At 39.7% G+C, this 21,828-nt stretch overlaps 1 protein-coding gene across 7 annotated transcripts in view; it reads right to left on the bottom strand.

The window, feature by feature from the left end:
• The window catches only part of TPK1 (thiamin pyrophosphokinase 1), a 308,411-nt gene that overhangs the window by 41,961 nt on the left and 244,622 nt on the right, over positions 1-21,828 (bottom strand). For 5 of the 7 annotated variants that reach the window (XM_085320245.1, XM_085320251.1, XM_085320246.1 and 2 more), the window contains one exon: positions 19,232-19,343. In XM_085320245.1, the coding sequence (XP_085176371.1) occupies positions 19,232-19,343 (112 nt within the window). Of the gene's footprint in view, positions 1-19,222; positions 19,344-21,828 lie in introns of all 7 variants that reach the window. The other 2 variants (XM_085320247.1, XM_085320248.1) reach the window with 1 other exon arrangement.

Genomic DNA, 21,828 nt, shown 5'->3' with positions numbered 1-21,828 from the left:
TGCCATACACTTTGTTGTGTATTATTTTAATTATTTTCTGCCTTAGCTCTGCAACGTTCTAATCAAAGCATCTAATTGGAAAATAGAAAGGAGAAAGAGAGGTCCATTTAAAGAACCCAGACAGGTTTTCTTTTACATGGTGAAGCCTACTGTTGGGGAAGAAAAGGATATCATCCACCTGATGTTACTTGGAGGCAAGGTATTAAAATATCAGCACCTTTTTTACAGAGATGTGAAAAACACCACATTTTGCTTCTAATGCATAAATTCAATTACCTTTCTAAATCTGAAGTTGAAACATTCTATGGATTTACAYGTAAACTCAAGAGAAGGTAGTTTAAGGCAACACAGGACCTTGAAATTTTGGTTGTTACACAACAGGCYGATGATCACAAGAATGATCAATCAAGCTGAAAATTATGACATCGGAAAGCGGTATTTCTTCCAGAATAAAATATAACCTGTCGAGGTTGGATTTTGTTATTGGAATGTGCAAATATGTTTCACTCATCTTCCTTTCCCATCACCCATGCATATAAATTTTATGTAGTAGCATAAAAGCCACAAAGTTAAAATAGGTGCYGTAAGAATTGTGAAACCTTATGCTCCTGCCAGATGCTAGCATATCTGCAGCAAAATAAAGACACATTACAACCTTTAGAAAGCACCATCAAGCGCTATTATACAGTAGTTTCACCTTTCAAGTCAGTGATGCAACATGCCAAGAAGGTACCCGTGGAATACCTAATCTGCAGTTTTAGTCCTAAAACTGATTTGCATAAAAACTGCAATTCTAAAAGCAACATGGACTAGACAGAAGCCTCGTTCATGACTGTCCTGCTCTATAGCATTCCCTCTGAGCCAGCAGGAATCAAATACATCAGAGGAGATACAAATTGGCTGAATCTGAAGAGAACTTGAAGTTGATTTAGTTATTTTTCAGAGGGTGTAAGGAAAGCAGTAAAGAATTTCTACCTTTCAGCTGAACTGCTAAGAACATACTTGCGGTCAGCAACCACRGCTTAAAAACAGGGGTAACTTCATAAGCCATAATGACTATTGTTTTCTGTTAYGTATCCTTCTACTCTTACTTTACTCTTACTCAAGATTTTGGATTCTCTTACCATTGCAAACCCTTTTCCACCAAGTGCATGTGCTCCACAGTCTCTGGAAGAGAATCTATAATCATACCAGCTCCATTAAAAATTCTAAATACTCAAGAGGGAGTAAGAAGGAAAGTCTACTTCTCTGCTCAAGCCTCCAGCTCAGTTGGTTAGAGTGTGGTGCTCATAATGCCAAGGTTGTGGGTTCAATCCCCATAAGGGCCACTCGTTTGAGGGCTGGACTAGATGATCTCTAGAGGTCCCTTCCGACCTTACTCTATGATACTCCACGCTTTGGGGCTATAAACCCAGGTGCATTGAAACCTGAAGACTGGCAACACCACCTTTAGAAATCACACCTATGGCATAGGTGTCCAAGTAAAAGAGCAGAAATCTTCCTCCGGAATCTTAAAAAACAAAGCCTGTTAAAATGCTGAGGCAGATTCCCAATTGCTAACTGAGTTTGACAACTTAGCAACCTACCCAAGGCTATTTTACAGTGGTYCAGTCCTACACTAGCAGAAAAAGCCTAGAGATTTTTTAAAAGATACGCCAGGTGAGATGCTTTCAGCAGAGATAAGCACGTATTACTGCTATGGGGCAGGCAGTACATTGTACTAAGGAATGCCCCTCCTAAGGGCATATAGTTCTAGTTCTCTGTCAGAGAAAGATGAATTTAAACTCAAATAGATGAGTCCCTAAGCTGGGCAGAGCAAAAAAAAAAACAACCTAGAAAAGGAGGAATATCACTGTTCTCTGAGGAGCAAAAGGAGCTACAGACTTTAAGGGACAAAAGAACACAAACACAACCATGCTGTCATGCCAAAGATCTATCGCYGTGTCCTGTCTCAGGGTATTTAGGGAAGGACTATAAAGGCAGAGCAATATGCAGTGGTATTTCCCTCAGCACACACTACCTTGAAGGACTGCCACRTGTAGTTTAGAGATTTTTTAAACTAGAGATTGTATCACTGTGTATAACRAATTTTTTTTAGTTTGCAACATTTCTTTTCAGAATCTATTTATATTTTTGGTCCACACAACTGTATCTGAGTTGTGGGACTCATTGCTAGAGATTACACAATGGAGTCTGGCCAGGGAATATATGATGTGCTTACCTGGGAGACTTGAACTGAACGAACTAAATCCCTAAAATTCCCTGTAGTCCCTGCTGGTCTCAACCCCAAATAACTTCACTTCTTGGGAAATCAGTTATCTCAATGTTTACCTGATTATACATGTTGCTCTCAAACTGACAACTAAAATTAAAGGTCTGTTTAAGTGGAGACTAGCTACTACACTTGAGTTATTAGGTAATTGAATTTAATTCTGTTCTTACACCTACACAACCTCTGTATGTTCAGATACAAACATACACAAAACAACCAACATATATTAGGGACATACATTATAAGAGAAAGGCAGTATTTTAAAATACAATTTCATTATCTACAAAATATTAAACTAATTTATAGAAAAATCAAAAAAATCATTCCTTTATCCTAATTTACTTCCATTAGGATAAAAGAATGACCCCAGAACACTAGAATTCCAGTTTTTGATTAGCTTTACTTATGATCTCAAACAAGACAAATGCTCGGTGACTTAGTTTCCTCAATCAACAAAATGAGAATGTAGCATTTTCTTACCACAAAAGATTAGGTAATGCATTTACTTTTTGTAAAGTACCTACATAGATTGCTGGTGGCAGGTGCTGTGCAAGCACAATGAATTATTTCCTTATATTTCTCCACTTCCTCCTCTGCAAAGGAGGAAACTTGTCATTCTTCCTTTTATTAGTGAATGCAGCTGGGAGCTAAATACACTGGTGACTCCAGCTGACTGATTTGGTGGTGTTTATGCAAGTAAGCAGCAAGGAACACTAAATCAGAGCATAAACAAATCTTAGGCTAAATGTGCTGATGAAAACCTAGAACATACTAAAAATTGTATGTTCTTGAAATAAATATTCAGTGGGTAAAGATCCCAATTTTATTTTCTGGTTTAATTTTCAAATAATTTCAGTGCTAAGGCATAACAGCAGACTGCACAGGGAGAAAAAACTGAAATGGTTATTTTTCCCAAATTTAGAAACCATCTGTTTTGAAGTTGTTTGGCTAAGCAAATTACAGGACTCAGAGCCCAGCTAAGTACTTAAATACACACAAAATACCTTTTCTCCAGCGCCCAAGAAGAATGTCTTTAGCTGAGCTGTTTTGCATAGGGCATCCAATTTAYCCCTTTTCAATTTGCTCTGGCATCTGCCTTGCTGGTGCTAGGGTAACAATCCCATCAGGGTGCTCCACAAAGGTTAATGCAGACAACAGACTGGCAGCACTTTGATGTGTAAGCAAACAGGACTACCACTTCACTTGCATCTAAAAAGGTCAACAAAACAGAACCTAATTCACTTCTCTTATACAAGCACAAGGGCAGGCAAATGAGAAAAAAGCTGGCAAGTTCACTGTCAGTTCTACAATGCTATAGGAAAAATAACAGACAGATTTGAGCACTGCAGGTGAAGTGATATAAAGAAAGAGAGCTGGGAGTGGAGGTTGCTAATGGTCAGGGGCTTTTCTTTGGTAATATTCTGCTTATTTTTTCCCCTCGGTGAAGAGAACAATTTACGCAGAATGAAGAGTTACTCTGTAAYTTACTTACCACGAGTTATTTTTTTGCATTGTATGACACACAACGAGCTGATATTAAACTCAAGCTGCTGCAGTAAAAATSCCTTTAATTTAATCTAGTTACCAAATGTTGTTTCTGCAATTGTTGAATAATCAGCAAATGGCAGGTGACAAATCAAATAGAATTATAGCAACATTCAGATGATGTGAACTTCCATTATCCCACCCTGCTTTTCTAGGGACCTGCTTGTTTATCTTGTTTCCATCAAGTTCCCATTATCTAAACAAACTTGCCRCAGGTGGTTGCTACAATGGGGCTATACTGTATTCCTTCCCGTGGACATCATACACTGCATTATAAATGCTTTGCAGACCTTACTGATCTACAGGGYACTGGAGATTCACAAAGGCTGACTTTCACCTGAGGAGATAGGATGCTGGAAAGTCAAGGAGACAGGAACCATGGAAGCACAATGTAAGAATGAAGGGAACTGGTGTCTTCTCTTTTGCTTTGGACTAGTGGTTTGGTGTGCCTTTCCCATCCAAAGCTAGCCATCCAGCAGCGCTCAGTTTCCACCTCTCTCCTATTAATGCTGCTTCCTGGCTGCCCTTACATTCAGGCTCTGAGGTATAGCTGGAAAAAGCTCAGTTGCATTGGTTGCCACCAACAGCAACGTTCACCAGTTATTCAGGTATCAGCTCTGTGGTTACCCTACCCTGCAACACCAGCCATGCACAGTCTTAAAATATTACTGTTAGAATTCATATTTGATACATCATCATCTTGCCTACAGGCTCCATCCTTGCTGAGGAAGAAAGTGTTTACAACAGTATATAATGATAAACATATAAAGCCATCATCAATCATTCATCAGTTACAATTACCATTTGCATCCATTTATCTAATCACAGTCTGCAGTAACTGCCGCACTTAAGTGGTTCAAAACCACTTTAAAGATGGAAATGTTGAGGATAACTGCTACATAATTACCTTCACATTTTGTAGCACTCTGCTAACTCATATTTCTGTCCCTTTTCAGGCTTAATGTATATTAAATAAAGAGGAATTATTATTTACATACACCCCCACTCACCTACACCCTCACATGCACTGACTATGACAGTGCAAGTGAGAAATGGTAGAGTAGTCTGACAAACTGTATTTAATGTGCAACTTCAGGTGTCTCAGACACTCAGCCCCGTAGTCTATCTCTGCTGGCACTTTAAATATACTGAATTTCACATCTAGCTATTAAAAACAAGATCCCTCTCTTTTTTCCCTCCCCCTTCTCCTCTGCAAGATCACCTGCCAGAAAATTATTTCCTATCTTCCTCAGGCTGCAAAAATCATTCTCAGCTCTCTCTTCCCATTTCTGCTCTTCAACTCCACTAAACTGAAGCTACTAACATTGAGTCCTAGACTAGTGACAGCTTAAAGGTCAGATAGCTTCCAACTTTGGAAAACCTGACTCAAGAGCTCGAGAGGACAGAAAAGAGTTTTCTCTGCAGTGAATATAACTTAATTTGCAGAAGAATTTTGCTATATTACATAAGTAATGGACTCTGAGAGTGGAGTGATCGATATTTGTGTGCTCTTCCACTTCTTATGTCTTTTTGTAATCTGATAATATCCAACTTTCTGCACCAAGCCTGAATATTGATGCTTGTTTGAAGAATATTGTAAAGATTTGGGAGATGATATCCAGTTCTCCCCGCAACACCAATACTGTGATTCCCACCAGCTTAACATGCTACTGCTACCTAATGGTTTTCTCTACAGCATGCCATGCCCTGCGTAATATGAGACATTTTTATTTCTTTTTTTTTTTTTTAATTTTAACTGACTCTTAATAAAGAGGACTATTTACAGAGAAGCTTTACTATAACTAACATTCATGACATAATCCCACATAATCCCAGAACGATTTTTCCTTCTCCAGTCCCTTTCCTCCTTCAACTTCCATGCCTGCCAGCAGGCTGTGGCACGCCATGCTCTTGCTACGAAAGTTAGCTGTAGTTGCAGCATTTCTACGATTAGCTGTTCAGATCAGAAAAAAATAGTTAAGGCTTGTAACAGAAAGTTGAAAATGAGTGTTGTGGAACAAGCCTGGTCTACAGAGTCTACAGAGAATTGCAGGTCACAGTTAACCCCCGCCTCTGTGGGTATCACGGGGAACAGACTCAGCTTCTCATGAGCGACAGCTGAAGCRGCGGGACCTACAGCACAGCACATCGGCAAGCACACACGCATGCACGCAGCCCCCGGGGCTCTCCGACTGCTTGGCACGCGCTCTCTTCATCCTCATACTCCAGTCCTGAATGCGTCTGCTAAAAAGCTTCAAACACCTTCTCTGGCCACAGTGTCGGCTGTGCTGTGACACAAAGACCCAACGCACACCGATTACAGCGCAGGCTGCCCAACCTGCTCTGTAGATGGCACTGTCTGTTAAACAATGAATTTCTTCTCTTTGCACTCTACAGTTTCTGAGCATAATAACCCAGATGCAGCCTCTAACATCCCCCCCCCATTTAAAATCAGGAATCACTCCATGGTATTAACTTTCCACTGTAATTCCAGAAGACATCTCCCAGTTGTGAGCAATTACGTTTATCCCTGTAGTACCTGACTACCAAGCAAGACAGAGAGCACTGTACAAAGCCAGTGCAGTAGACTGCCCCTGCCCCAAAGAGTTAAGACRACGAACAGCAGGAGAAGCAGCACAGTATCCTAATGAGATCTAATGATGTGTTCCCTTCCTCCTGTTGTATGCCCAGCCCGTTGTGCTACCCACTGAGTCAGCAAGTGGTGCTGCGTGCCATGGTAACTATTACTAGAGGCTTTTTTGGGGTTTTGAACTGTCCTCATTACCAGTGACTTCTGAAGGATTTGTTGAACAATGGCAGCAAAGGAGACACAGCACAGAACTGGTAAAGAAATTCAGGAAACAGCAGCACAAAACCAAGGCTGGAAAACGTGTCAGGAATCGATACCCCCGAAGTCAGAGAAGGGCGCAAGGCAGGACAGCGAACTTCACAACATTCGGTAAAACTCTTCTGGGGCAAATCCAGCTGCAAGACTAAAGCAGCTCTGGAGGTATTATACMAGCTAATAGAAACATCCACTGACCTCAGTATTTGAGGCATATGGGATCTCAAATTAATTGCTAGCAGGAAAACTCCCCCAAATCAAAGACAAGTCTTAAATGTTGCAGGTCTGTTCTAGAACTGCATTAACGTAACAGTCTGGGTAACCAAAGGCAGCAGYGAAGAGTGAGCGGCAGGCACAATCTCTGAGGAGCCAATCCTGCATGTTGCAAACAGGCAACACAAGTCTCCRCGTAAGCTCACAACAAAAAGCTGCGCACAGCGTTGCCACCACTGTCAAAAAGCTGCTGCAGGCTTCTGGAATGCTACAAGGGGAACACATCAACATTTCTTATTTTAAAAGAATTAAAATGGAACAATATTTAATTATTCTGGTGCTACTAAGACTGGTATTCATGCTAGTATTTCACACACKCCAGCCTAAGAAATAATGTAGAAATTTTTTCCTGTTCCCTAGGGAGTGCCTCGTATTGGCAGCATAAACAACTTTAACCTGGATTGAAAATCTTACTCTACATACAGGAGACAAAGCCACAGAAGTGTGGCAAATTTTTAGTAAAAAAAAAAAAAAAAAGAAAAAAAAAAAGAAAAGAGAGAGATCCACTACCGCTGATTCACTAAATCCCAAGTGTTTTGTTCTTTTACAACTCTGCAGAAGTGTACAACACTCTAACGCTTTTGCAAATTATAACTAGCCTTTATGACTGTTTACAAAAACCCTGGTATTTATCCAGAACCTTTTGTTTTTTTTTTCTCCTGACTTATTGTACAAAATTTACTTGATGCATGGACATGACAGCTCTATTGGTGGGAAACCACGCCTGCTGAACTACAGGTAAAGAAGCCACATGTGAGAAATATTTGCAAGTCATTTGTCTTGCCACATCTTCATATTTTGCCCAGAYACTCTACAGTAAAATCAAGAAGAATTCATGTAAATTACTACAGCCAATCAGTAATACATAAAAAATGTGCCAAGCTAAGAAAAGGGAGTTTCACAGCATTAGTGAGGGAGCAGAGATATTCAAATAGGAACCAGCACTGACAGCTAACCCTGGAGACTGAGATTAAAGTTACTACCACCTCATTTTACATACAGAAAAGCCATTTCAGGCATTTTTGAAGTTTATATCTCCCTCTGCAGAGTTTGACTTGTGGTAAGTATTTCTGCACGTTTAAATTTAACTTTACACACTGAATAATCCCATTAAAGTCCATAGAACTAGTCACATGTATGAAAATACAGAGATGCCTAAATCTTCTGAYGAATCAGGGGCTTAAATTACCCTAATTTAGTGGAGAAAGGCACAGAGGCACTGCAAGATTCTCTAATATTAAAGTCAGTAAGAAATTTTCCTGTTAGTTCCACAAGCTCGGTAGYAAGCTCTGACGTTTTCATAAAACGTGAATTCTTCATACACTGTGAATTCAACATACATTGCATATACAGACCACAAGAYGACAAAGCTTTTTTGAGGGTTTTGGAGTAATTAATTGGGGATAAACTTGGAAGAGATATTTCACTTGTATATATCAAAGCTATTCAAAAATTGTGCAGGTCATCTCAAGCTCATTTTGTTAAAACCTTTTAAACCATATAATGAATTCTTTCCATGCCAGACACATCTCACGGGAAACCCAGCTTATCACTTTTTTYAATTAAAATTATTGCATCTATTACAGAACAACAGAATAAAACAGATAGGAAAACGACACCGGAAGGTTTTGTGGGAGGAGGGTGGCTAAGCTTATACAAAGCTATCTATAACTTTCTATCTTCAGGCCTCTTCTGAATTTCTCGTCTGAAAATTGGAATGAAAACTAATATTGCACATGTGAAACAACTGAAAAATTGACCATGCTTCAGCTTCCACTGACTAGGCCCATCATGCCATCTACAACACTGAAAMATGTTATTATTATTAAACGATGTTTGAAAATATACCACCAGTTACAACAGAGAATGTTAAATTTTAAGCTAACATAACCTTATTTCAAAATACACTAAGGAAATACCCTGAAAAATACTGAYTTATTCATGTTGCAGCTTTAATTTAGAGATTAAGTTTTTAAATGCTTAATTTAGATTTATGATACAAAAGACTTCTATAATTGTGCTGAATTTTTACTATACCAGCACTTTATAAGATAGAAAAACCTGATGATTTGTTTTTTTTTTGTTTGTTTTTACAAGCAAAACAAACCGTATCTTTCTCTCCAACTCCTCTGCTTTAAATCAAGAACCATGCTCCTGATGAGTGTTCACGCAGCTGATTAGAAAACTGTCTTGCAAACAGCATCATTAAGTGGCATGCCAATCAGCAGAGATCCAGCGGTACTGCAGGCATCCACGGAAATTACAGAGTAATGCCCTACGTTTAGGAAACCTAAATGTACAATCTTGCGCTTTCTTATTGGGTAATGAGATTATAAATGCTGAGAACAACATGAGAATACATTTATCACACGCTGTATTTGGMGAATATAGAAAGGAAGAGAAAATTAGTAACTGAAACAGACTTCCTAAAGAAGCTGTTATGCATGAATCTCCATTATTGAAGCTTGTAAGACAGGAACGTTTATTCAGGTTTGTCAAAAATGGTTCAGGCAGAGTTGATCCTGTCATAAAAAAGCTATAAAGAACTCAAACTCCATTTCATCACTAATTACTTGAATTTACTATTTATTCTATGACATTTATATACATTTATAGGACCCACATAAAATATATTTTAAAAACTGACTTGTTCGAAAGGTTTCATTCATTTTATCTATGTTTTCTTATTAAATACAAGGGAAAGCTGCAAAATATAAACACACAGGAAACTTGGCTACCATGTTCTGACATGGACTGGTACTGAGGCAATGCGACATGCTACACAACAGTTATCTGTTAAAGAGTTTCATGGGCACACATTTGCTTGGACRCAGCTGGCATGGAGGATGACTCTTAAGGAATGCTAAAATTGCAAAGTCATTTAAAAGTTATGGAATGCCAGACGTAAAGTTTGCCTGTGAAATTTTAATTCAAGTTCTTTAGCGTTCATCTTTTAATTATATAGTCCCACTAACCAAGCAGCCCAGACTCTTTCAATGAGCATGAGACACACTATGAGCCTTCATTCACCATAGGGTTATATGCTTTATTTACTGCAYGGTACTTAAACTGCTTTGAATGCATGCATATTAAATTCCTCRGGGGCTTTTGTATGTTCCTCATTACAACAGAATTGATAATGGCATTGCACCTGTTAAACTGCTCCACAGCAAAGGCACAGAGAGATTAATGTCAAAAGTGGGTACTCCACATCTGAGGCCACAGGGTTTTTTGGGCAGCCTATGCTTTATGGGACTGAGGCAGAGCTCTTGTGCACGTCAGGGCCCATCTCCAGAGCCACGACTGAGTACTGAGGAAATGAATGCGCAACTTGCAAGCGGCTGAAGCACTAAGCAGAAACTCTGCCGTAAGTAAAAACTCAGGATGTTCAGCTGCCTTAACCACAAGACCATCTTTCATCTTTCTACAGCACTTCACCTTAATCACTCCAGGTGTCTCAATATCTCCAGTTGGAGAGCCGGAGGYTGTAGAGCCATGCACCATCAACTATGGTCTCCAGATCCTTCCCCAGAGAACTCATCTAGTGCACTGAATGACACAGGGGTCCTGAATCCGGATGYATGTTACATCCTAAGATACTATTTAGTTGAATCTCTCTATTTCTGGCTTTCCTTAACTTCAGGATCTTGAAATAGTATTTATAAGACTGTAAGTAAGAGACTTTTCCTTCTTGTTTTTAAATCAAATGACTAATTCCATCTTACATTACTGTATCAATATCCCGGAAGAGCCTGTGGACAGGCCTGCATCACTTGAGCTGAGCAGCTTACTGACAACAAAAGTAAGTTACTATCATTGGACAGCAATGGAAAAGGAGAGATGAAACATTTTGCCACAGGGTATCATGAATACTTGCTAACAGCAGAGAAATAACAAGACTTTGTTGAGTCTTGGCCTCAATTCAGTGACTCCAAAGCAAAAATGGCAATTGTCAACCAGAAACACTTTTTTTCTTATTTTCTCAGTCTCTGTATTTTTACCTTCCCATATTTTGATTTGTTATCTRTCCTCCCTTCTCTGCAGAACATGTTTCTAATCCCAGACATGATCATCTCATGTCCCAGTTTTCCCTCTCTGTTTCTCTCTCTCTCTTCTTCCCCTCCCTGCTGCTGCCCTGATTTCTTCCTGTACATGTACTGGCCCAGATAAGCCACAGTCACTTCTAGTGCAAGACACATATTCAGCTTTCAGATCTATRTATTTTCCAATTCACCTGGAAACTACAGATTTGCTTAGTGATCTGTAATTGGCATGCACACCTAAAATTAACAGTTCCAAAATATCTTATTTTTGCCAATTGTTCCTGTGTGATTAATTACACATTGGAATGCCACAAACAATGTAAAGCCAAGCCATTTTTTTTAAAGTGTACTACAAAAGCCAGTGATGACATCCACTAGACTTCTGACCTTTACAAAACTTCCTCTAACAGCAAGGAAAAAATCCATCTCTTCCTCTTTTCAGTAAATATCTAGTGACAAAGCTTGGAAGAAAGAGAATAGGGGGCTGTACGTGTCCCTTAGAAAAAACGTGGGAAGTGTTTACACAGGGAGCAGTAAGTAAAGTATTGAGATACAGCATAGCAAATAGAACTTTTTATCACAGAATCACAGAATGGTTGAGGTTGGAAGGGACCTCTGGAGATCATCTAGTCCAACTTCCCTGCTCAAGCAGGGTCACCTAGARCATGTTAGACAGGGTTGCATCCAGGCGGACCTTGAATATCTCCAGAGAAGATGACTCCACAACCTCTCGGGGCAACCTGTTCCAGGGCTCTGAAACTCYCACAGGAAAGAAATTCCTCCTCATGTTCAGGTGGAACTTCCTGTGGTTCAGTCTGTGCCTGTTGCCTCTTGTCCTGTYACTTGGCACTACTGAAAAAAGTTTGGCCCCATCCCCTTGACACCCTTCCTTAAGGTATTTGTACACATTGATAAGATCGCCTCGGTTTTCTCTTCCCCAGGCTAAACAGGCCCAGCTCTTGCAGCCTTTCCCCATAGGGAAGAGGCTCCAGTTCCTTCATCATCTTTGTAGCCCTAAGCTGGACTCTCTTCAGTAGCTCCATGTCTCTCTTTTACTTTGGAGCTCAGAATTGGACTCAGTGCTCCAGATATGGCCTCACCAGGGCTGAGTAGAGGGGCAGRATCACCCCCATCTGCTGGYAACAGTCTTCCTAATGCACCCCAGAATACCACTGGTCTTCCTGCCACAGGAGCATATTGCTGGCTCATAGTCAACTTGTCACCCACCAGCACTCCCAGCTCCTTCACAGAGCTGCTTTCCGGCAGATCAATCCCTAACCTGTACTGGTACACGACGTTATTCCTCCCTAGGTGCAGGACCCTGCACTTGCCCTTGTTGAACCTCAGGAGGTTCCTCTCTGCCCAACTCTCCAGCCTGKCCAGGTCTCTCTGAAYGGCAGCACAGCCCTCAGGTGTGTCAGCCACTCCTCCCAGCTTGGTATCATCAGCAAACTTGCTGAGGAGGCACTCTGTCCCTACATCCAGGTCATTGATGAAGAAGCTGAACAGGATGCGACCCAGTACTGAGCCCTGGGGGATGCCACCAGCCACAGGCCTCTAGCTAGGCTCCATGCCACTGATGACAACCCTCTGAGGTCTGCCTTTCAGCCAGTTCTGAATCCACCTCACTGTCCACTCATCCAGCCTGCACTTCCTAASCTTATGGAGGAGGATGTTATGGGAGACAGAGCTCAATGCATTCCAGTTGCTCTCTCACATAAAGAGCAGCTCCACCACCTCATCTTCCTGGCTTGTCTTTCCTAAAAAGCACATAGCYACCCATGACAGCATTCCAGTCATGTGAGCTATCCCACCATGTCCCTGTAATTGCACTGAGATCATGGCCCTGCGACCACACACACATCTCCAGTTCCTCCTGTTTATCCCCCATGCTGCGTACATTGGTGTACAATCACTTACCATCTACCACTTATCACTAATCACTTATCCCTAATCACTTATCACCAAGGTAAAGGAACAGATCTGTGCAGAGGAAAACTTCCTCTGTCATGTTTTGGGAGGAAAAAGATCAATCACATACACCTGTTATCTACTAAAAAATAAACAGAACTAAAACTCCACATGCAAATCGCAAGGCAGTAGTCAATTCTTAACTGTAATTCCCACCTATTTAAGCAACCCCCAAAAACCTAGATAGCACATTTGTTCATTAACTGATTCACCACAAACTAACACTTTTTTTTTTCTTTTTTTGAAGTCAGGGAGACTTTAGCCAGACATGATTGATTCGTCCTCCTACTGATCCTTGCCCTTTTGTGGTTCTGCAGAGAACATTAGGAACTGGCAATAACTCACCACAYGCTTCAGAGAGCTTTCTTGTTTTTGGAAATCTCTCAGCAATGTGACATTTACATTTATTATGGCTGATTCTGAGCATTTAAATATGAAAACAATTAAAGTATATTTGCAAGGGATGTGACAAATGAGGACTTGTACTCTGGCCAATCTTTCACTGACTTTCATTCAAGTACACCATTATGTTTCAGTTTTGCCTCTGCAATTGTCCAAGGGAGTTGATTTTTCAAAATCCACACAGGCAGGTTGACTGATGAGAATGCCTTTAGGGTTAAATGCCTTTTGTACAAACTTAAAGGCTTCCTTCTTGGACAAGTTCTGCTCCCACGCCCACTGGTGAAAATGTAGAGCCACTGTTGAAATCTGTAGAATTACTTTGGATTCACACCAATCTATGTGATAGCTCTCTGGCTCCCTTTGTATCTCTCTCTTCTCCAGAAAGGTGCTTGGTGCCTAAAAATCATATCCTTTAGCAACGCAAGTTGTTTTGATTTTCACATGGTTTTATTATTCTCACTAACCACTGCAAATGGAGAGATGAAGAGCTGTCTGCACCAAAGCTAGGCTACTTCCTGTGAACGAGCTCATCCAGCTTCGCTAGACTTACCACTGAAAGTGGTTTGAGCTACCTCAGCATTAAAGTGCTTATATGAATCTTTCCATTAGTGGAACTCTGCAGCAGTAGTAAAGTCTCCAAACAGCAAGACTAGATCTAGAAGAGCATGTCTGTCTGCCACTCTCCAGTAGCCTTTCCAGACTGAATGCCAGAAGCCTGCTACGGAAGAGCTGAAACCAAATCTCCCTCCCACTAAATCCAAACATTCACTGAAATCTATCAAATAGATTCAACTCACAACAGAGCGAACCTCAACACCCATCTCAGGTCACTTCGCAAAGTCTGATCAAGTTTTCAAACTGCTATTCAGGATAAAGTGCAAATGTAGCTTTAGGGTTTGGGACAGCTGAGCTCTGTGTTCATCACTCCTTTAACATGCACCAAATGGTCTTTTTGGTTTGAAATCATTTCATGCAGTGCTAAGCAATCCCCCCTCCGTTGCTTTTGGTGATCTCCAGTAAGTCAGTGGAACATCAGGCTGCCACCATCAGAACATCTGCATTGTTGAAGAAGGCATTTTATCAGATCTTGCCTTGTAATAAATTAAGTGACCCTGGAAGGCAGACAGCAGAGGTCCTGCAGGCAAATAGTTCATGAAAGGCCCAGTACAGCCAGAGCTTTGGAAAAAGCAGCAACACTGCTGTCACCACGCACTTTCCAGAGTCTGAAAACTGCAAAAAATAGGGAAAAGACTGTATCACTAAAGCTCTAAAGATACATCCCGGTTGATGCACAATGAAGTCTTCTCTCAGTGAACAATATTAGGAGGAGAGAGAGAAGGAAAGAAAAGCAAAGGAGAGGAGAAGAGAGGAGAAGACAAGAGTTCTGCTAYGAAGCTTTTCCCTCTGCTGCTGACAACGGTTACCCCTGCAAGTGTCATGTAGTCTGCCTCAGTCAGAATGAGCTGTTGCAGCCAGGCAGGCACATCCACAATGARAAAGGTTAGACAGGGCTTACAGAAACAGCTTTGCTGACAGATATCTATCTGTCCATTTTCTTAATTTATAGCCTTTTCTAGAATGACCTCTCATTCTCTGACAGTTCTTCTAAGGCACAGTTACTCCCCTTTTGTGTTCTAGTCTCTGCATTTCTCCTATAACATTCGGACTCATTGCTTTCATAATCTTTTGGCCAGTTGCAATCCAAAGCCAACAAAAACCCAATGATGTGAAAGCATCAAGGCAACAATTTCAATTCTACTAACAATGAAAACAATTTGGAAAAGATTTTGGATCCTGTTTTTCTACCTGTGAGGTTAGTAGTCAGTGGATGTTCTACTGCTAGAGGTAGAGGATGAAAGTCTTGCTCCTGTCGTTATTGCTATTGCCGTTTGAAGTGAAATGACAGTGGCACTCCTTTGAATGGTAGCATTTTACAGCAATATAACTTCCACCCTAAAGCCAATTTGCATGAAAATTATCAAGAAAGCACAAAGACATACACACACACACACATATGTGCTGGTATTTTCAGTACAAGTATGACATATAGCGTATCAAAGGCCATAGTGATGAAGAGTAAATCAGCTGGCAAGAGTATTTTCTACAGTAATTTCCTAGAAAAGGAAAATCTCTGTGTATCATTACCCTCTGATTTCTTCTATGAAGAAAAGTATAGCTGATTTCTACCTTCATTCTTATTTACCTTCCATGAAGGCACTGCTGACAACCTAATGAAGAATACTTGGTAATTCTGACATTACTGGATTTTTCTTTATTTATTTATTAGGCATGGGAGCTGTTACCAGCAAGCAGCCATGTGAGTCAAATTAGATAAAGCATTGTATGATTTCTGTGTTGTAAATCATATTTTAATAGAGAAAAGATCTGTATCCCTTTGGTAGTGGAAAGAATATGTTTATAATGTGTCCTGAATGTGTGCTGCACAATAGCAAGTACTGGTAAATAATATTTTCCCTAATCAATTTTCCACTTTCTTCTCCAAGTTCTTTTACTCATAAGGTGAGAAATAAAATAAATGAATGCCCTATTTGTGCCAAATATTAGCAAATAACTAAGGTAAGGTAAGCATTCATAAAAGCATACATACATGCTGCATCCTCACATAGACACACACAAAATATTGATTTCTGCTGTATTGTAAGTATAATCAAGACATCAAGTGCACTTGTTTCTCTGCTGGCACAATAGTTTGTGGATTTCAGGTTTACTTAATTCAGCCATTGAAGTGAGAGCTTTAGTAAGCTACTCTCAACCCCAGTACAGCTTCTGTCTTCAGTATTTATCTCTGTCTTTTTCTATTCAGATGCTATGAAGTCTCATGACAGCACCTGTACATTAGGCAAAGACAACATCTGACTACCGCTTGAAGCTTTTACACATTTTAATCAGTAGAGGGATCAAGATGTGCTCAGATAGAAATCTGTGTTAAACTTATCAGAAAGCCTGATGCAAAGCCAGTACTTTCTTGTACTGCACTATTATCTGAATTTTGAGTTGCTGACAATTATTATTTGCGAAAATGAGGGCCTCCCTCGTGTCTAACATATCATTTTGACCGTTCAGATAGAACTGCCAAGATCTGAAACTAAACCACGGCACTTAAAACAACAAATATTTTGAGGACTCAGAAATTACTTTTTAAAAGTAAACTTCTTATATCATGTTCTATTAATTCATGGCAAACCAGAGATAGAGACCTTCTGTATCACATTTGGCTTGAAAATGCCATTTCTTGCATGACTTACACACTGAAAGACAAAGTTATAACAAAGTCATTTCATTCATGGAGGCCTACGAAGGTGTATCCTCAGAATTTCACTACCAAACAAACAGGGAAAACTCTGCTACTGCCGCCAGCAGCAGTCACATGTCATCCAGGTTACACTTCATTGTGCTCTCGTTCCCTTCCTTTCCAAGTAAGTCTTTGCTTTTCTCCATTGCAATTTGCATGACTAACATTTCTGAGTAACTACAAAACTACAGACAGCACAGAAGTCAGGAACACAATGAAAGCTAGTAGCAAACTTAGGTTATCTGAATGTAAGGTCTATAAATAAGGGAAAAACAACCAATCAACTTGCACATAATGCACACACTGTATTTGAAATACTGTTTGCCCTTTTGGGGGGATGCAACTCTGCTTTGTTTTACTGATATCTGAACAATAACCTTACTCAGAATTTATATTTGAATGACTAAAAGCTAGCTCCAGCCACTTGGGCACAAGATGAGTTACAGGTTGTAATGATGCCAGTGTCTTTCTTAAATAAAACACCTTCACTAAAGACCAAATTATTTCTCTTGTATACGCCTGTGATGATGATGTGGAGGAATACAGGAACAATGGAGACCTGTGAGAAACAGGAATCCTGAGATTCAGYGTAGCTTCTAACAAGGTGAAGTTAGGAAAACATTTCAAATGTCTGAAGTTCCCTTTTGAAAACAGGTAACAACAAGGACTGAGAGATGCAGGGATGGTGTTGCCTGGTTAACAGAACAACAGGTAGGAAACAGCCACTTCAATACTTTTTTGCCTCTCAGAATAAAACCACAAGACTGAATTAAGTGGGATAAAAATCACAATAGATCTGTACCAGGCTATGCTTCACAGTAACATGAGGAAGTTTATTATAGCACAATTAGAATAATAAGCACTGAAGAAACCAATTTCTCACCCAATCCTATGTATGAACTTTTGCTATTTATTAGCACTGCATCTCYTCATCGTGTTCCCCTCAAATTGAGCACAGGCAGACTAGTAACCTCTTTCCCCCTAAGGATGCATGGAAAAATGTCTAAAAAAAAACAAAAATCTTTTTTTTTTGTACAGGATGACAGTTTCAGCTGATGGAAGCATTCATAACTTTGGATGTAATAAAGTCGTGTAATTTGTGGTAGCAGACAGACTATCTTCAAAATTACTGCCTTCCTAATGAGCACCTTGTAATTCTGATGAAATCGATGTCATTAAACCCAAAAAAMCCCCGATGTAGCTGAAAAATAACTTGTGTTTTTCTAAAAAACTAACCACAAGAAAGGACTGCAACCTCTTCCAGATTTTGATTCGTGCAGTAGCCTTTTACCTTCATTAACACAAGGGTGGTCTGAGCTTTTTTCACCTCACTCTACAGGGTAGAAAATTTGCTGAGAAAGGAGTACTCCCTCAGTGCAACACACCAAAAATCTCACTGCACGACAGGAGACAAGCAAATGAAGATTCAGTATCTTACTTGTCAACAGTACTTATCAGTACAAATGAATATGTTTCACTTTCTTTCCAATTAAGAGTCAGTAACACTCCCATATACAATTACATCCAGCTCTTACAATCCAGTGTAAGAGCATTAAGGCATCACTGTGCAGACAGCTCTTCAACACTCCATCTGGAAAGTCTCCCATGGCCTGAAACTAATGCCATGCTTGTATCTTTTCTCATTAGTGAGCTACTGATGCCTACCACCTACTTTACTGCCCACGCTCAAATCCTCAATAGAATGGGATACTCCACAGACCAGCATGCGCACACTGTGGGTCAGCACAGTGGGTGAACCWCAGCTTAATCATTAGCCAAGAAGGGCACTGAAATGCAAATTGTGAGGACCACACAGCCTTTCTGCACGGGATGGCTCTAAAGCTACATTTACTTTGCATGTAAATCTGCAAGATCAGAGCCTGTGAATTACTGCTTTGTTTCTGTCAAGTTTTAATGAATCTTTATATWAAAAAAAATTGTTTTTTTCTTGAGTAAATACAAGCTGAATGACTCAGTGTGGGAGGAGGGGCAGGAGGGTGAAGCTTATTTTAATTTTTTCTGTCAAAAACCCCTCCATTCTCTTCAGATGAATGTCTCTGTTCTAGAGCAAATGCACTTTTCCCACTTCTAAATAAGAAAAAGAAATATTCTTTCAGAGTTGACAAATAGACAATATGTGTAAAGCAGTTCAGGGTAAGTGAGGTAGCTTTAATAATCTGTATCACATTATTATTTGTCTGTTGCAACTTTATGGCTTATAACTAGGAGTTCAGGCACTCACAGCTTCCCCTCCCTGGAGGGTAATGTATCAAGATGGTAATGTATCATGACCTCAGCAAATGTTCTATTTAAACAGCACAACGACTCCCAAATGGCAAACACATTTCTGCCCGCGACATCTCAAGTTTAAATATAATTCACTATTTTTTTTATTTCATTTCTAAGAAAAAAAAAATGGTCTGGCACGCATTTAGTATCATGATCCTCATTATAAACACACGAGGCTTTCCGTATCAGTGAAGTGGTGAAAATGCGCAGTTTGCATGGCAATGTGAAAGAGTGCGGCAGCGAGGCCAACCGCATCGKCCCGCAGGCACCTGACTTACTAAGGTTCCACTTGAGGCCTGTAGTGGTCACACTGTCACAGGCGTTCCCGACGGGAATGAGGCCACACCACTCGCCTTCCAGGCCCGTGTCCACGTGCAGCTTGTGCTTGCCCTGAAAAACAGAAAGGCCCCTGCAGTCAGTAMTCACCGTGGACCCAAATGGTATTTGCCAGCAGACTTTTCAAACAAAACAGGTAGTACTTCGACGGAGATGAGTCTAAAATTTYCCCCAAGAGTTCAGCAATATTTGGGATTTCAGGCTCGTTTATTTTTATAGAGGGTGAAGAGCTATTTGTTTGGGTTCCAGACCTTGGCACTTCCAAAATGGGAAACAGGGCTCGTTCTGGAGTTTTTCTGGCGAGAACTAGCTTTGATCATTCCTTCTGACACTTCTTGAAGAGTCATTTCTAGCAAAACTAGGCTGTTCCCTCCTTTGAAACGAAGGTGTCCTGACCTACTCATTAATTTTTAACAGTCTTCTCATCTATTCCGAACAGGTGTGTTCCACTTCCTAAACAATGCCAGTCAAAAAACCTTTGAAAAGCCACCATTATTTTGACTACATTGTAAACTTTCCCAGACAGCAAAAGGAAGAGTGCTTGGAGAAACTTGACTGGATTCCAGAAAAATTAACTTAAGTACTTACAGTAATTGGTTTATTCTAAGTAAAGACTATGAAGTGAAATTAAAACACACTTTTTGTAAATTCATTTTGTAACTGTCAACTTCATCGGATGTAGCAGAATAAGCATCTATTAGTGATGATGAATTTGTGACTAAATTCTTAATTAGTTGTCCTAGAACTCAGGTCAGCATCTTGCTAGATACCAATACACGAACARTCCCAATGAAGAGTGTATCCTGGAAATCCTTTACAGAATAAAAAAGTAGAATTTTAGAGTTCTGATACAACTTGTCTTCTAAGAAACTGTTTCTTAAAACTAGCTCCAAGGAAATAGCAAATAAAAGAAATAATGACAAGATCAGTGGAAGAATCATCCTCTGGTCTTTTCTAAACAGGTTATTTATTCTTTAAAACATCTACGAGCTTCATCTGGTGGTAGGTTAAGTTTTTTTTTCTTTTTTTTAAATCCTTGAGTATTGCTTCTTTAAATACCCTCTTCACCACCATAAAGGAATCAGATATGCCTATTTTATTAAACTACTAGAAAAAAAAGGACCCCCCTGAAACTCAATGCATGAACCTGAGCATTTTACTAATCAAGTAACCAAGGGCTTATTCCAAAAGAAGAAACAGTTGAATTGCAAAACACAGGTAARCATCCTAAGTAGTAAATACACATAAATTTCCATTGTATTTCCAGTAAATATCCAAAATTTCACATAAATTTTGAGGAATGTATTTAAGGTTTTTGTCTTATGCCCTATCCTCTCACATTCATTTCAAATGCCTTAGTCAGAAAGCCAAAATTGGAGACAGAGTATGTAATTCCCCATATAAAGTGTCTGAGGTGTTTGACAGATTTTCCTGCYAATGCCAAGTGCATTATGAAAAAAACAACAACAATATATGTCATGTTCTCAGTTAACAAATGAACCTTGGAAAAGTTGTGAATTAGGGAATATCAGGTTTCATAGCATAAGCCTGTTTGATTGTTTGCAGAGCAGCAAGAAAACCAATGCAATATCATCTATCTTCTCAAAGTGTCCAACTTCACATGGTGATGAGCCATGTAATTCTAGAGCCTGCCAAATTCAGAGATGTAACAAACTCCGGCCTGATAACCTTTTAGCTACGCAGTATGTCACACTATTTCTCTCCTGCAGTACGAAGGAAGCAGGAAAGGGAGAGGAGAAGTAAAAAGGCTTCTAATCACGTGATTAAGAATGCTACCTATAATAAAATAGATGATGAAGGCGCAACTGCAAGAGTGGGACTGTTTGTTCTCCATCAGTATAAGCACCCTTGCTACTCAGAGCTACTCCAGGAGAGGAGCTAGCTTACTACATTCATCAACTGGTAAAGGAATATGAAGAACAGAGGTAAAARTAATGGGCCCAAAAGAATTTGATTAAATCTGTACTCTCAAAAACTATATCTACCGACTATTAACTTCACATTTCTCATTTCTGACATTCAGGTCCAGCTGACAGGTATGGATACAATTCAGTAAGAAATTTATGCAGACATTTTTATTTTTGTTCTTATGAAATAATGCATTTAAAACAAAAGACGTCATTCATTATCAGAGTCTTGCCAATATCCAGGATTTTAACTGAGAATCTTTCAATGTTTGATATTTCCCTGAAAACACTACTTCTCGCACCCCAATGATTACATGAGAACCTTGATTTTCTTCCCTGAAACGATGTTTCTAGCCTTCCATTTTTAAGAGAAGTTTGAGACTACAAAGAAGGCAGCAAGTAAACAGGAACTAAAAAACTAAAATGAAAACATCTTCTAAAAATCTTCTCAGGTGTTAAGCTGTACTCATGACTTAGGGATTGGTTCAGTCATACTGCATAAGACAGATTTTATGACTTGTCTTTAAATAAATCAGTAAGAGACTTTATTACTATTGGGGGCAGTGATGGAAAAATGGGAAATAATCACAGAAAAATAAAAATCAAATGAC

This window comes from Rhea americana, unplaced genomic scaffold (assembly GCF_003343005.1).
Source record: "Rhea americana isolate MKP2758 unplaced genomic scaffold, rheAme1 scaffold_62, whole genome shotgun sequence".
NCBI classification, from domain to species: domain Eukaryota; kingdom Metazoa; phylum Chordata; class Aves; order Rheiformes; family Rheidae; genus Rhea; species Rhea americana.
Note: the sequence above shows the minus strand (reverse complement) of the source record. Positions and strands in the feature narration are given on the sequence as shown.